Source organism: Leishmania braziliensis, chromosome 31 (assembly GCF_000002845.2).
Source record: "Leishmania braziliensis MHOM/BR/75/M2904 complete genome, chromosome 31".
Lineage (NCBI taxonomy): Eukaryota > Euglenozoa > Kinetoplastea > Trypanosomatida > Trypanosomatidae > Leishmania > Leishmania braziliensis.
Genome location: NC_009323.2, coordinates 1,275,878 through 1,291,979, shown reverse-complemented (window position 1 = coordinate 1,291,979; position 16,102 = coordinate 1,275,878). Strand labels below are relative to the sequence as shown.

Genomic DNA, 16,102 nt, shown 5'->3' with positions numbered 1-16,102 from the left:
AGTAAAGTGTCTGGAATGATTGTTTGTAAGCGACATATAGGGTAGCAGGGTTGTGACCACCCACAAGAGCGGGCGGTGACCCGAAGAATTCAAAGTAAGCTTCCCCCGGCCCAAGTTACATAAGAGGAGAGGACCTAGGCCGCCTTCCGGAGACGCCACCCGGGGGAAATTTCCAGAGCAGAATGAGACGAACGTTGGAGCTATTAACATTTTTTCCCGGCCCGCCGAGTTTTCGTTTGCTGTGGCGCATTTTTTCGGCCCGTGGCGCACGAACGCAATGGGTTCGGTGCTTGGGCTGCTAGAGCAGAATGATGCCCGAGTTCTGCGGCAGGGAGCGGGCACGCTGGAAAAGAACTGTAGTGCAGCTAATGGCGACAGTGGCTGCTGTTGCTTCGTCCCTCCCTTCGCGTGTGGATGATTAAGGCGGGGTATATGCCAACTGTATCGTCCCCTCTTGAAGGAAATCCATGGAATGTGCTGCTAGTTATTCACGATGTATTATATACCAAACCTCCTGGCTTGATCTCTTGACACTTGCGTCGTACAGGTCACCATGCGTTGTAGCCTTCTCCCCCATCATGGCGGTAGTGAGTGCTTACGAATCTTTTCATTTTTCTTCCTCTGTATCTCATGAAGGGCTGCTGCGTACGCGCTTGCCTCTGGTTACGTCTTCGAGACGAGGAAGGTGGGGTGCAGTGGTGCTCGTTGCGGTGCTCCGCTGTGTTTTGCCGAAGGAGTTTTCTCGTGTTTATACGCGAAGGGATCTGCATTGTGTGCTTGAGTGTCTTGCAGAGGCGCGTGAAGGTCCTTCACAGATGCTTTGGAGCTGCGTGTTGCACGCAAGTTATTTGACCTTTGCCTCGAACGGTGAAGATATATCTACGAGTACGCTGTTGAGTTGCATGGAAGACAATGGAGAAAGGAAACGAAGGCATTGAGCGAGAAGGAGGCGCGACCCTCACAGCCACCTCAGATGCAGAAAGGGATGTGTACCGGTACCTTACTAGTGGGTTTTGTGCCCCACGTTAGGTGTGAGGGTGTCCGCTACACTGCCCACCTCAGTACTCGTTGCGCGTAGGAGCGCTTTTCTAGTATTTTCTAACACCCTGGCAGCCTCTGCTCGGAAGGCAACGGATGCTCGCTCGTAGGCGGCCACAACGGGGGGCTCTCTCCCTCTCACAGTATGATCATCCTCGCTTGCCCTGACTTTCGCTGTTGTTACTTCTTGGCCTCTACTCGTATTGTTTCTCCGCCTCACTCTCGTTTCCACGGCGGCTCGCACTTGAATGGACGGCTGGTCTGCCTCCCTTGTGAGACCAACTCTTGTTCACGCTGCGCCGCTCGATCATCTGAAGGTGCGCAGCTTTCCCTGTGACTCTCAAGAATCATGCTTGTCTGTCGCCGTGGTTATTCTCTTGTGACTTTTCCGCGGCCTGGAAGTCTCAGTGCTGCGGTGGCGTCCATCCAGCTGTCCAGGGCCCCGTGCAGCTCTGCAGCTTCCCCCTCTTCTCCCTCCTTGACTTTCCTCCGTTCCGCGACACCTGGCAAGGTTCGCGTGCGTATCCGCACCCGCGACGGAGCCGTGCACGAGCGTATGTACAAGGACGGCAACAACTTGATGGAGTCAATCCGCGATGACTCTACGTTGTCGGTGGATGTCCCGGGAGCCTGCAACGGCACCTGTCAGTGTTCCACCTGTCATGTTCTTCTTCACTCTGCGGAGTGGGCGCGCAAAGTGGAGAGTCTGTTTCCCATCACTGACGCGGAGCAGGATTGCCTTGACAAGGCGCCTGATGTCTCGGATACCTCACGGCTCGGATGCCAGCTCACCTTGTCAGACGAGCTCAATGGACTGGAAATCGACCTACCAAAGCGCACGCTGGATGTGCGATGGCAGGCCACCTTTCGGCGCACCACCTCGAAGTGAACGCATGCGCGAATCGGGTTTGCGAATGACCGACCTGTGCTTCACTGGATCGTGCGCCTGTACAGAATGCGATGGAAGGGAAAGAAATACGTCACAACAACTTTGCTTGGCTCTGTATTAGTTAGGCTGGCCACACCCTTCGAGAAAGGCCGTCTCTGCTGGAGGAAGCACTTCCTAGCCGCTGTGAGTCGCTCACACTTATGGGAGAAGCACACGCTCTCGTAGAGAGGGCAACTGCACAACGCCCTCTTGCCTCTATGTAGCTAGTACATTGCTTCTCCGTTCATGTCAGCTTCCCACGCGCAGGCACTCAACCTGCGTTTTGATTACGCTGTTCAGGTGAAAGGCGCTGTCCCACACTCAGGCCGCATAGCAGAGAAGAGGCCTCCACCAACAGAAAACCATGGATTACCTCCGTCGTCCCCGGCAGCAGCTCGTCCCGACAACCAACAACCAACTGCACCGTTTAACCTCGGTCTTCTGTGTTGTGGACCTCACATATATAGTCGTCCCCCCTCCTCTCTCTCTCTCGAAGGCACTCGATCTACAAGAGTATGCGGGACTTTCTGACTTGTCCACGGGGCGGTACAGAAAATTGGCGCCGTTGTACGAGGAGGAGATGGACCTGCTCCATCAAGTCATCGTCCAACGTCGCACATGTCTTAACCTGAGCAGCCAAGCCCACAGCATCACGTAACGTCACGGCGCTGCCGTCACGATGCACAGAAGCAGCATGAGCTTGACAATAGGGTACAGGCAACGTACTGGTGGTGGTGGTGCGAGAGCGGGAGGGAATTCCATCATGGTAGGCCACTCAAACTGGGGTACGGGGCTCCTTTGCCCTTTCAACTGTTGTTTTGTTTTCGTTTGCTTGTTTGGTGGTGGTGGTGGTGCTAGTGCTGTGCCGCTCACGTGGTCCGTTCGCCGCATCTTTGCGACTTTGCAGCTCGTACAATGAGTGCCACTACGCGCTGAATGAGATGCGCAGCGAGGGACAACCACAACAAAAAACAACAGCACACACACACGCGCGCGCGAATGGGACTATTTGTCTTTGACAAGTGCAGAAGGGCCTTTCTGCTGTCACGCAAGCAAACGCCGTGCGACTGTCCCATAGACGCATCCCGTGCAGCTGCTATCCCTCCGATCATAGAGGCAAAGTCTTGAGCCTCCCGCCATTGTGGAGCTCACATCACGAGTCAGTGACTCCAAACCATTTTGTTTACTTGCCTCTGTTCCTCCTCTCCTGCCTGCCAATGCATTTCCTCGGCTACATCTCTCACTGAGACGTGAGACGTACCACGTCATCGTGTCGAGACTGCGAAGCACGCACGGACAGGGGAGGCGAACAGGGGTCTGTCGGCCCATTAATTTTGGGGTAGCAGCTGGTAGGGGCCTACGCACATCCACCTTTACTGGTATCGCCTATCCTCTACTTCACTTCCTCCCTGTTGGCGCACTGCTCACCGCCGCTCTTCTGAACATCAGAGTGTCTATATGTTGTGGTGGTGTGAGGCGCCTTTCCTCGTAAGAAAGTGGGTGAGGATGTACCGAAGGCTCCTCCCCGGTCCCCCACGCCCGCGCTGCATGGCGGCGCCGATGCCGCTCAGTACTTCACGGGCACCCAAAAGCACCGCTGGTAGAGTCCAGGTGCATGTCAAGAAGCGAGACGGCACACACTGTGACGTGGAGGTGCCGGTCGGCCTCTCGCTCATGCAGGCCCTCCGTGACGTCGCGAGACTCGATGTGGAGGGCACCTGCAACGGGGAAATGGTCTGTGCCACCTGTCATGTGAGACTCTCGGCGACATCCTTCAAAAGGGTCGCAGGGCCCTCCGAGGAGGAAGAGGACGTTTTGGCCAAGGCGCTCGACGTGAAGGAGACGTCCAGACTGGCGTGCCAGGTAGATCTGACCCCGGAGGTGGATGGGCTGGAGGTGGAACTTCCGCCATACGACAATGGCCGCTACTAGCGTGGCAACGTTGGCGCGAAACGCACACACACTGCGAGAGGCGATGAATGCGACCGAGAGGCTCAGCCAACCGTTCAGCGCAGAGTATTTCATCGGCCCGGGCAGCGTTTCTTGTTCTTCTTCACAGTTTCGATGATGTTGTGGATGAGTTTTGGTTTTGGTGACTTTTCGCCGACTTGTGATGGCCTTTTGTGTTTTCGAACGTCTCAGCCGACTGCACCCGCTGGCACACCGAAGGGATGTCTGAAATCGAACAGCAGAGGAACGGCCTTCCCGGGACTGGCCGAAGACTGACTAACACGAGTGCCACCAGCCGCAAAAAGCAGAGCAGCGCGGTGTTTGACAACAGAGCGTGCAGAAGAGAAGCACCGCGCATAGCTGACAGCTTGGCAGACGCGGTGATACGCTGTTTATCAACAGGGGTGGGAGTAAGGTGACCTTCACGCCTGTGTGTGGGTGTGTGGGTGGGTGGGTGTGTGGCATCGCACTCTGGTGACTCTGCAATGGAAACAAAACGCGCAGAAGGCACTCCGCCTCAGGTGAGGTATGCACAGCTACCACAGCATCTACACCGCCGTATAGTGCGTAGGCTTGTATCCAGCCATCTTCGCCATCCACTGTCGCCTCTTCACCCTCGTGGCGTCTTCTCCACGCTCTCTTGCGCGCAGCCACCGCAAAGGACGACGACTCGCGCGCGCTTTATTTCGTGGAACGAGTGCAACATCGCTTTATCGCCGCTAGGCCAACGCTAAAACGCGTGAAGACGTGTGCTCATCGAGCACCTCTCTCCATTTCTGTGCTTTTAATACGTCCATTGGCTCGTCTTGCGATGCGTCGTTATTCCTCGCTTCGCCCGACTGGCGTCTTGCTGCGGCCTCCTCTCATCCCTGTCGGTACTCTTTGTACCCCGCGTACGTCGTACAGCACACCCGGCAAGGTGAAGGTCTGTGTTAAGACGCAGGATGGCACTCTATGCGACTTCGAGGCGCCAGCTGGCATGTCTCTGATGCATGCGATTCGCGATGTAGCAAAGCTGGAGATGGATGGAGCCTGCGATGGCTGCGCGCAGTGCTCGACTTGTCATGTGTATCTTTCCAAGTCATGCTTCAAGAAGCTTGGGAAACTCTCTGAGCAGGAGCAGGACATCCTCGACAAAGCACTCGACCTCAAGGACACGTCCCGGCTCGCATGCCAAATCATCCTCACCCCTGATATGAGTGGCTTAGAGGTGGCGCTTCCAAGGAGTGTCACAAACCTACTCCTGTGATGAACGAGCGGCAGGGCTGGGTGGGTCTACTGTGAAGGCATTCTTAGTTTATTGGGGTACTCTCAGTGCACCCCCCGCATCTCTCCGCCCTCCTCTTCCTCTCCTTCATCCACTGCGGCTGATGTGTTTTTTTCTGCGCTGACGCAGCACCGCTAAACGGCGTTTCAACACGGACGGTGCCGTCGAGCGACGCGCACGCGAAACGAATAAAGCATCGAAAGAAGGAAAACAATGAAATATGCGCCGGAATGAGTGAAGAGGCGGAGAAGGCGCAGACCTCTGGATGTGCAGCTCTGGGTTGACGCGTTGGGTGCTGCACCATTCGACGCGGCTTGTGAAGTGAATGAAACCTTCACAGAACAGAGAACGGAGTGATACCAAAACCTAACCCAAGGCGCACATACGTCGCCTCCGACATGTCGCTCTCTCTCTCGTCTCTCAACAATATGATCCACGCAGGGCGCCTCTTTGTTTGTCCTTGTCTCCCTCCATCCTCAAGCAGTGCTTCACCGGGATAGACGATACTGCTCACCCACCACATCGGTTGAAGCCGAAATACGACCAAAAACCACGTAAGGGGTACGCTGCTCACCTCCGCTGAGTTGTGTCACGAAGCTCGACACCCACTCTGAATGCATCAGTTTGCGCTACCAAGGGCGGCGCTCTGTGCGCGTCGATCTCTAGCATCAGCAGCCCTGGCAAGCTCTTCAGGCACGTCGCTCCGCTGGTGCACCACACCTCCACCTCCCCTTTCGTCTCCCGTCACTACTCCTGGAAAGATAAGGGTTCACATCAAGAGCGAGACGGAGGGAAAAGAGACGACAGTTCAGGCCGCCGTTGGGCTCACCTTGATGGAGGTGATTCGCGATGTCGCCAAGATGGATATGGAAGCGGCGTGCGACGGAACGTGCGCGTGCAGCACCTGCCACGTCATCTTCATGGAGTCGTCCTATAAGAAACTCCTGGACGCACCAAGTGAGGACGAGATGGACATGCTAGACCTGGCTCCAAAGGTCACCAATACATCGAGGCTTTCGTGTCAGGTGCGGATCACGCCGGAGCTGGACAACATCTCCGTGACGATACCCAACGAGATGGAGAACCAAATGGGCTACTGAGCTTCGCTTCAAGGAGCAGACGAGACGTGCGTGCGTGCGTGTGTGGGTACTCTTTCGTGTGTTGCGCCGTTACTTACCCACATGTGGTACTGAGTTCTTTGAGAAGAGGACGAGGAGTTGGTTTCAGTGAAGAGCTGCTTTAGACTTTAAACGCGGTAGAAATAAAGCGCATCATACGGCACCTAAGCGGGGTCCTCTCCGTTTGCTTTGTACTCTCTTCCCCCGTGTCATTACCGCGAAGTACAGCCATCTCTTCAAGTGGCCACTACCGCCTCTCTAGCACTTCTAGGTCAACGTGCGCGGCGTTGGCGTCGCTAGTCGATGTTACCCTGCCGCTCTCCCACCTCCGCGCCTCCCGCCTCCACCCGAAGGGTCTTTAGAGCACATCCATAGTTTCCTAACGACTCTCACGTATACCGTCACAGCGATGCCGTGCACCGTGATCGGCATCTCCGGTGCCTCGGGCTCTGGCAAGTCGTCGCTCAGCACAAACATTGTATCGGAGCTTATGGCACACTGCGGCCCCGTCAGCATCGGCGTCATCTGCGAGGATTTCTACTACAGGGACCAGTCCAACATCCCTGAGAGCGAGCGAGCCTATACCAACTATGACCACCCAAAGTCGCTTGAGCACGACCTGCTGACGACGCACCTTCGCGAGCTGAAGTCAGGCAAGACGGTGCAAATACCCCAGTACGACTATGTGCACCACACGCGCTCTGACACTGCAGTCACGATGACGCCGAAGAGCGTCCTCATTGTCGAGGGTATTCTCCTCTTTACGAATGCGGAGCTGCGCAACGAGATGGACTGCCTCATCTTCGTTGACACCCCGCTGGACATCTGCCTGATCCGGCGCGCCAAGCGCGATATGAGGGAACGTGGTCGCACCTTCGAGTCCGTCATTGAACAATACGAGGCGACGGTGCGTCCCATGTACTACGCGTACGTTGAGCCGTCCAAAGTGTACGCCGACATCATCGTGCCGAGCTGGAAGGACAACAGCGTCGCAGTCGGGGTGTTGAGGGCTAAGCTGAACCACGACCTCGAGAACATGTGATGCCACCAGACTGCCGAATTCGATTCTTCTCGTGTGCGGTGGGTACCCTTTCGTTGAAGCGACTAACGACTGCCGACATGCGGATCGCGCTCCCCCCGTTCGCTCGACTTGGCGCCCTTCTGCCTCTTTCCTTGCGAGTGGCTCCGCACACGAACCCTCCCCAGCATGTTATGCAGCGGATGTCTTGCATGCTAAGAACGGCTAGCATTGGGGCCGCGTGGCTGTGCATCTTTTCCATACCAATACTGCACTCAATCAAGCGCAGGAGAGAGTGTGTGGTACTGCATTTCCTGAGCATGATCGCACTTCTCCCACCCACCCACCCCCACCGCTCACTCACGCCATTTTACTTATTTTCTATCACCGCTCTGTTCCCCTTTCCTGGGCGCTTGTCTTGACGTGATGCGTGGCACGGAATAGTCCACTTTACTCTCCGCTCTCCACGCATAATTCCCTTTGCCTTTTTATCACACCATGCACATGCAGCTAAGCGAGGCAATGCCAGGCTACAAAACCCCACCATGAGGTCCATCTCGTGGATCGAGGAGGCTCACCGCACTTTGCCTGTTTCTACTATTTAAGCGCAACGTGCTGGCGACTATGGCGCTCCGCATGCTCCCTCCGGCGTCTACACTTCAGGTGCTGCTGCGGGTTTCATGCCGCCATTGCAGTACGGACGCAGCCATTTGGAACATTCGCCTGCCCCGCCGAGAACGCACGCTTTGCCTGGCGCGTATCGCGCGTACAGAGGGGGTGATGCAACGGCCTACAATGCACGACCAATGGTGGGTGCCAGTGGTGTGTAGGACGTGTGCACTGGCTACCATTCAGGCAATCCACCTCCCACCGAGGGCACGAGTATGGCGTGGAGGGGGCCCACCTCTGCACCTATCCAGCTGCTCCACCGCTAGCACGTCCTGGTTATCCGGGGTACTACTACTGAGGCGGGACTTATGGAAAGCCTGAAGGCTCTCTCTTCATCGTACACGGGATCGGCGTTGCTGCCGAGTGGGTGGACTCTCCCCTTCTCCTTTGCGCGCTGCCATGATTTCTCTCTTTTTTGCTGTTCCGATGTTGTTTGTTTATCCACGTGCATTTCCTTCAGGCGCTGGCGTTGTGTGCGTGGGATCGGCGTCCCCGTCACGCTTTTCTCGTTGCGTGCTCATTGTGTGTTTTGGGGGGGAAAGGGGGGGGCTCTGCTAGTCCCTGCGTGGGGGCTTCTCCTCTTGGTCTCTGCATCTTCATTTCTGGTCTTCGCACATCCGGCTTGTGGGGTCGTAATGCACTGCAGAAGAGGCTCTTCTTTGCAGGCGCGGTATTCATTGTTTCTCAGGCTTCTGTTGAGGGTTGTGCCTTACTTTTCTCTCCGTGCGATGCGGCACTCATTCGTACGAAATCCGGCGCCTTCGAAGCCCCTCATTCGCTCTCTCCGCACCCCCTTTCATGTGGTGTACTCTGCAGGAATCCTCGAGTGCAACGCGAAGCGGCGCCATACCTAAACGAGAAGTGCACTGCTGCGAAAACACGCAACAAAACGCTGACTGTGCTGGGTGGCATTAGGTGCTTTGGGAAGCGTGTGCAACGCACCCCAGCAGCTCCCCCCCCTTTCCCCGTCCTCTTTGGCGGACAGTATGGACCTCTCTCATCCGCCTCTCTTGGGGACACATGTTTGTCAACCCCCTCTTTACTGGCCTGCCTCGTCCCGCCGCCCCCCCCCCCTCCCGCTCCTCTTATTTGAACATTTGGAGAGCCGCGCAGAGCACGTCGAACATCGTCTCCATCGTGTTTCTGCGGCCGACTGGAGAGAGAAAAAAAAAGTAAGCGTCGTGGCATACACACACACACATCGCATCCTCTCACCTCTCTCACCTCTCTCTCTCTTGCTACTGCAGGGGTGGGCCTTTTGATTCTCTCCATTTCCGTCTAAAGCTCTGTTGGCGCTTTCTCCAGAGCTGGCGTCTGCCACGCCCCGGTGCACTTCAGCCGGAAGCCTCATAGTTCTTTCGGTCCCAATGATGGACCTTCTTTCTCTGTATGTCCATTGCTATCACACTTGAACGGAGGATGCCGCAGCTACACTCCTGCGCGTCACTGTGCGTCACCACACTTCTTGTCAGCCTGATGATGCTTCTTGCATTCCCCCTTTTCACCTCCCTGACTAAGAAGAGCGAGTCGATCATCGCCAACACAGCGTCGCTGGATTACAACCTCACTGAGGGGCGGAAAGCGCTTTACTTTTGCAAGTCGGCGTACTGCCCCGTGAAGAGTGTGATTGAGTGGAACTGCGGCAGCGCCTGCTCCAACGCCACGCCGAATTTTCGCGTTTTTAACGTCTACGACAACACCTCAACAGGCAACTTCGGCTATAGCGGCATCGACAACGATGCGGGGCGCATTGTCGTGGTCTTCCGCGGCACGCACAACACGGCAAACTGGATACAAGACTTGGACTTCTGGTCCATCCCATACCCCAACCCGAGCTGTGGAAACAACTGCAGGATTCACCGCGGCTTTTATAGGGCGTACAGCAGTGTTCGCTATCAGCTGATCTACGATGTGCTTTCGATGCTTGAGCGGCATCCTTCCTACACCCTCTTCATCACCGGCCACTCCCTCGGTGGTGCAATGGCCCTGCTGGCTGCTATTGACTTTACAACATGGAACGTTTCGAAGTCGGAAGTAGTGGACAACAGCGTGCAGCCCAGCAGCGCGGCACCAAAGCCATCGCACTTGGCACCGGTGATGCTCTACACATTTGGTGAACCGCGCGTGGGCAACCAGTACTTCACGAATTGGTCTACGTCTGTCTTGGCAAACGAGAAGCAGTTTCGTATCACTCACGCAAAGGATCCTGTGCCACATCTGCCACCGCTCTCGTGGAGCTATGTGCATGTGCCGCAGGAGGTGTGGTACCCCGCAGACGACGAGGCCGTCCTCCTATGCCAGGACAACAGCTCTACCGAGGACCCGTTATGCAGCAACAGCGTGTACGCGACAAGAGTGGCGGACCATCTCATCTACCTCGGTATTTGTACACGATGCGAGTGCACGGCGGCGGAGATGGAGGAAATCTACAAGTACAAGCTACCACCCGAGACATATAGTCTTCTCGCCCTCGACTACGTCATGAACAGACCCCGTCCTACAGTACGCTGAGGCCTCCCCTCTCCTTCTTTCCCTCTCTCAGCACAGCAAGCGCGCGCGCATTCTCTCTGAAGATGCCAATTTGATTTCACTCGCTCATCTCTGACGTTGTCTCCTTTTGGCAGTATGTGCATGTGCGCTTGCCATTCTGTCTCTTCGCGTGTGCCTTCTGACTTGAACGCATTGATAGTGGTGTCTGGTGAGCTCTTTATTTGCTAGAGAGACGCCACCGTATTCCTGTGCTTATCCCTGGTGCTGACTCGCTTCTGTCTCTCTCCCAGCTTCGATGTGGTTCTTCACCCCTCGAATTACACCATGCCCACGCCCTTGTTGCGCACGAATATCTCATTTGATTTTCTTTTTCTACCAGAGACTGTGCGACTCGCTTTTTTCTCCAGTGCTGCTCTCCCGTTTGCGGATTGTATTCTTCCCACGATTCCCCTTCTTGTAATGTTTTGATTGTGCCGTCTCTTCTTTCGGTCTGCATCAGTGCGTGTTTTCGAGTTTGCCTGCGCAGCGTCTCGGTCTTGACCCTACTTCAAAGGGCCGCTCCTCGAAGCAGACCGAGCTTGATGGTCACTCTCTGGTGTGCGTGTCACGTGCGAGGGGTGCAGGACAGGTTCTCCAATGGACTTGGGGATCGCGGCCAACATGGCATGCATGCAGACCCTTCTCCATTGCCTTATTTGGCTGTATCCGTCTCTGTACACACGGCCTTGACGACTCACCGCCACCCTCTCCCTCGGCGACCTCAAGACACCTGCCTCTTAACCTACTCCTGGCCTATCACCGGTGCCATTTGACGGACATTCTGCGCATCCCCATTCACAACAAGAGGGAACACGTTCAGTCCTGTTTTTCTTTTTGGGCGTCTTCCCGGGCCGCACTCCATAGTGAAGTGTGTGGCTTAGATGAGTTGGTTGTTTCTGCTGCTGCTGCTGCGGTTGCGGTTGATGCGCCCAGCACACCTTTCCTAGCTGAATGCTTACTGTGGTCCCACCCCCACTTCTTCTGTTCTTTCTCACCTATGTGAATTCATCTGGTGGTAGTTTCTGCTAACAGCTCCACGAAGGCCCGCCTCGATGTGCATGAAGGCTCGACCAGACCTGGACGCGGCGATTTGGTGCCTGCACTGCTACCATTGGTAAGAGCGTGGCAGCAGGCACACTCCTTTCTGCCGAGAGGAAAAGCCTACGAGATCCCACATTTTTTCTGCAGCCATGTTGTGTATGTTTTGTGTAGCGGCTCAAGCGTCAATTGTACTGTGGCCCATGACAGAAGAGAGAAGAGGCACAGGTGGCAAGTGCGCCGTCTGGAGTGTGAGTGTATTGCATCCCAGCAACCTCTTCGTCTTGGTGACCTCCTTCGTCTTCCCTGTTGCCCTCTTCTCTTGCGTGCGAGCGGCTCTGTGCTCTCTTCCTTGTCACGCCGCACGGAAGAACGCACGCCTGCTGAGTTGCGCTCACCATATTGACTGTTTTCGACATGTGTGCTCATAAATTCACTTCTTCCCTCTGCGCTTCGCTGTCTCGTGTGTGGGGGGGGGGGGGGGCTGAGGGCGCGTTGGTAATTTGAATTGTGCACTCTCGTGTCAATAGACGCGTCCTCTCGAGCGTTCGCCGTTAATGCAAAGCAAAAGAGACAAGACACTTGTACCTTTTCCTCACCGACACGCATCTATGCTGGCCCCCTTGACAGACGTGAGGAGGCGCGGGTAGTGGTGGCCGAGTGACGCCGCTACCCCCTGTCTGTGCTGCATTCCGGTGTCTACCTCGTCGCACGGCCAGCATGCTGCTTTCACTACGCCTCAGACTGTTTGCCTTTTTCCTGTCTCACATCCGCGTGTTTCAGCTTTCACTCACTCACAGGCATTGAATTCGACCCCCCCCCCCACCTCCCCATTCTCCAACTGTCTCCCCCCACCCACCCACCTGCTCACATGGAGGAGTTCAAGACGCAGAAACAGAGTAGCCGTAACGCAGGCAAATGGTCCCACTGCGTCCTCTCGATTCACTCCCAGCTGGGAGTAGCCGCCATCACTGACTGCGACAATGCGGATGGCGGGTTTTACCAGTGCATGCGCGTCGCCAATGTGCAGATTTGGCCGCAATACAGTAAGAAGCACATCAAAGAGAAATTCGTGTCGATGGAGGCGATGCTGACGGTGCGCGTGAAAGGAATCCCTGCAAAAGTGGGGGTGCGTGAGGCGCCCAGCGCTACAGGTCCTACAAAGATCTACAGCTATACGATGAGGGGACCCGAGGCAAAGAAGCGCACGTGGATGCTGCGCTTCGGCAAGTACGAAGACTTTGAAGGCGCCATGAATCTTTTCCAAGCCATGAAAGTCAGTGACCTCCATTTGTCTGTAACAAAGCGCGTGGAGGGGCGGCAGCAGACGAAGGAAGTTGAGGAGGGGACCGTGGAAGTCGATCTTTTGGAGTTAGCTCCACGCACGATAATCTACGGCAACCTGAACGAAGGGCTTGCACCAATTCGCGCAGAGTGGCAACAGAAACAGCTCAAGGGGAGCAGGCCCAAGTCTGATCGTTAGCAAGAGAGGAAGGGCCGGCTGAGCGAGCGGTTCATCTACTATTGAGACTCGCTCTTCTTTTTTTTCCCCGCTCTTTCTGAGACTTTGACATGTGGCGATGCCCCCCCCCTTACGGTGCCCTTGAGGTGCCTGTCCGTTGTCGGGGCCTCGGTTGTGCCATACAAGTCGGGGAGGATATTCAGGCTTGCATTGTTCTTTGGAGAGAAAAGGACTCTGAAGTTTCCCTTCCCTCCCCCCTCCCTCCCTTTCGTGTTCTTCCCGAGCGTGTTTGCTCGTAAGTGTTGTCCCTTCTTTATTTTCCTTTTGTGTGCCAATCCGTGTTGTCTGTCATTTCACGCTTGCGTGCGGCACCGACGACCCGCACAGCGTCCTGGACCGCAGGCACGCACGCACGTAGGAGGAAATGCGACGATGCCTATTAGCGAGCTGCGCGTAGTCGAGTGCTCAATTCTCTTCATTGCCTCCTTTTTCCTTGCTCCTTTACGCAGACGCTAGGGAGGGAGGAATAGCGTCTGCACAGCACTCCACTGAGGTTCGTGTCTGCTCAAGCGTCTCTCTATGTGAGTGCTCCGATCTCCATATGGCTGCTTCGTGCCTGTCTTGGTTTACTTTCGTTGTTTTTTTACTTCGCGTGCTCAGGCGCTTGGGCATTTTGGGGGGTACTCCGCTGCATTGCCCATCCTCTCTTTTCCGTACTCTTTTTTGCTTTTCGAGTGCGGTCGACTGGGGTGCCTGTGTGAGGGCCCCTGCATGGGCACCGACACCGAGCCGCTCTCATCTGCTTTTCTGTGTAGGTGCGTGCCTCTTTGGCTGTGTAAGGCAGGCCACACTCGCTCTCTAGCGACACATCGGTAGTTCACCAATCCTGTGAGACCCGCGCCTTATGAAAGCCCAAAAGTGTTGTGCGGGGTTTTGTTCAGTTTAATCTGAACGGAGGATTAACCAAGCGCGTCACTCTCTAGGCCTACCAGCCGCCGGTCAGCCGTCTTCTTCAAGGGCGACGCGTTGCGGTTTGCTACCCATCTTCTCGCTTCGCCCATTACTCTCATGCTACGTCTCCCTGCTCAATTGCTGACCCTTCCTCGCATACCCCCGGCCACAGTGGCGCAGCTCATCTGCTCCTCGTACGGGATGACCGCAGGTTCACTGCGCCACATGTTTTTCTGGATGCAACACATGTTTAGCGTCACGGTGCCAATGGAAGGGGTTTCTACGCAGAAGCGTGGCTGACTGAGCGCCCCTGCATCGCGCATACCGCACCCCTTAGCATTTTCCATTGCTTCTCTTGGGCTGGTCTCTGTCACGCGGCAGGGTTGCCCCGAAGAAGGCACGCACCCACACGCTGCGAGTCGGGCGTGAGCAGCGGTATCCACACGACGATGCTAAGTATACCATGGAGAACTATACACCCATGGAAACAAAGCAGGGGCGGAAAATCGAGGGCGACTATGCGCATATCCACCGGAACTCTGCAGACTCGACAGCCAGACCGCAGGCAGTGATACGCTTCACAAGGCGCCCCATGCATGAGGACGTTGCGGGCTGGATGATTCTTTTTGCGTTGGCCTCGTTGTCCCCACTAAATCTGTAGAATGCTGAGAGGGATTCTAAAGGGAGATTAGGTGCACAAAGGCTACTGCTGCGGACTGACTGCCTTCACCCCCTGCGGTGCAAGACGTTAAGTCAGCGAAAGGCCCAGCGCAGCACAGGCGAGGCTAACAATAACAACGACAGGAATGCGTGGCTGATATTTTGACGGCAGCTACACGGTGGCACGATCTACGGTGACGAGACAGTTGTAAAGAAATGGCGTCCACCACAACGATCGATTGAGGTGCTGCCGAGTGTCTCAGCTCGATTCGGGGGTGGGGGGGGGAATGGCCAAAGAGGCAGAGCGGCACCACAGCAGCGACATGCTACGCTTTGAGAGTTTTCTACAACCTCTGTGAAGGCTGGAGGTGCCCTACTCAAGGAATGGCTTGTTGTTACTGTCGTCGCTGTCTGGTTTCCTTCTACACTTAGCGCTTTGCGAACCCAGAGAAAGGCCTACACACTCGTCTAGTATCGTAGAAGGCGAGCGTGTGCCGTGTGCCCCCCTTTTCTCTGCGAGTTGCTTCAGCGTTTGTCCGAGCGACGTGCAGCCTCTTTCAGGTTTTCTTCTGCATGTTTCTTGTTGCTAAGCTTTCATGCTACACTGTCCCCCCCCTCTCTCTCTCTCTTCGCCAGTACTCGGAGTGTTGCCTCGCGGTTGATTGGTGTTTTTGCTCTTCAGACCGCGGTGAGTACAGGCGCCTTTGTAGAGTTCGTGCTCGACGCGACATGGCCTGTCTCCTCGCTGTCTGTGCTTCCCGGCTCGCTTCCCCCCTCTATTGCATGCTCTCCCTTCCCCTTCCGTCTGCTTTGGCGCAGGTGGCGCGACTGAACACGCGCTCTGCAGCCGCGTTTACCGGACTTCTTGTTGTTGTGTTTCAGGTCGGCGGCAGCGCTTCACTTCTGCTCTTCGGCTCGTGTGGTGCGGTGCCCCGAGAGCGGTTTGGCCACATCTGCCAGCGGTGCTTTGTGCTACTCAGCAGTCACCCACACACAGACACACACACACATAGGCGTGTGTGTCTGTGCGCGCGCTTGTGCTATTTCTCCAGCTGTGGACAGCCTGTTCGCCTTTCTGACGGGAAGCCGAACTGCGCTCCGCTCTTCATCTTTTACGTTTCACTTCTCTGGGGCGCTAGTGCGTCGACGAGACACGCACCGTGCCACTGTGGTGCCTGACCGACTCACTGTGCTAAGGATCTGCTGTCGACTAAACAGAACTCACTCATGCGTTCTTCATGCATTGCCTTTGCTGAAGTCATGCCTCCGAAATGTGAGATATCCTCATTCACCTCTGTGGGCGGTGCAGCTCCTTCACGGTCTCCGCACTCGTCGCTTCTCTCCATCTTACCCTTCCACTTCTCCTTCTCACTCACTCCGTCTCCCCGTACTCACACGTAGGTAACCCTGCCACTAGTGTCTACTCGTAACTGTTTCCTCTCTACAGGCACAGGCAATCCCCTTCTAAGCAGCC

General features: G+C 55.8%; 6 protein-coding genes and 1 pseudogene across 7 annotated transcripts; all 7 read left to right on the top strand.

The window, feature by feature from the left end:
* The first annotated feature begins 1,387 nt into the window (after nt 1–1,387).
* LBRM_31_2800 lies at nt 1,388–2,824 on the top strand (annotated as a pseudogene). The gene has a single exon. A coding segment is annotated over exon 1 (1,437 nt).
* A 600-nt stretch (nt 2,825–3,424) lies between these two features.
* LBRM_31_2790 (ferredoxin, 2fe-2s-like protein) lies at nt 3,425–3,898 on the top strand (the record flags this gene model as incomplete). Its single annotated transcript, XM_001567221.2, has 1 exon — nt 3,425–3,898. One exon carries the CDS (start codon nt 3,425–3,427, stop codon nt 3,896–3,898), a length of 474 nt encoding a protein of 157 aa, XP_001567271.2.
* An 829-nt stretch (nt 3,899–4,727) lies between these two features.
* On the top strand, nt 4,728–5,165 carry LBRM_31_2780 (ferredoxin, 2fe-2s-like protein; the record flags this gene model as incomplete). The annotated part of the gene is made up of 1 exon (XM_001567220.1): nt 4,728–5,165. One exon carries the CDS (start codon nt 4,728–4,730, stop codon nt 5,163–5,165), a length of 438 nt encoding a protein of 145 aa, XP_001567270.1.
* Nucleotides 5,166–5,797: 632 nt separating this feature from the next.
* On the top strand, nt 5,798–6,283 carry LBRM_31_2770 (ferredoxin 2fe-2s-like protein; the record flags this gene model as incomplete). The annotated part of the gene is made up of 1 exon (XM_001567219.2): nt 5,798–6,283. The coding sequence occupies one exon, from the start codon at nt 5,798–5,800 to the stop codon at nt 6,281–6,283; it is 486 nt and encodes a 161-aa protein (XP_001567269.2).
* Nucleotides 6,284–6,710: 427 nt separating this feature from the next.
* Nucleotides 6,711–7,343, top strand: LBRM_31_2760 (uridine kinase-like protein; the record flags this gene model as incomplete). The annotated part of the gene is made up of 1 exon (XM_001567218.1): nt 6,711–7,343. One exon carries the CDS (start codon nt 6,711–6,713, stop codon nt 7,341–7,343), a length of 633 nt encoding a protein of 210 aa, XP_001567268.1.
* A 2,034-nt stretch (nt 7,344–9,377) lies between these two features.
* LBRM_31_2750 (putative lipase) lies at nt 9,378–10,499 on the top strand (the record flags this gene model as incomplete). The annotated part of the gene is made up of 1 exon (XM_001567217.1): nt 9,378–10,499. One exon carries the CDS (start codon nt 9,378–9,380, stop codon nt 10,497–10,499), a length of 1,122 nt encoding a protein of 373 aa, XP_001567267.1.
* A 1,927-nt stretch (nt 10,500–12,426) lies between these two features.
* LBRM_31_2740 (hypothetical protein, unknown function) lies at nt 12,427–13,038 on the top strand (the record flags this gene model as incomplete). The annotated part of the gene is made up of 1 exon (XM_001567216.2): nt 12,427–13,038. One exon carries the CDS (start codon nt 12,427–12,429, stop codon nt 13,036–13,038), a length of 612 nt encoding a protein of 203 aa, XP_001567266.1.
* Nucleotides 13,039–16,102: the final 3,064 nt, after the last annotated feature.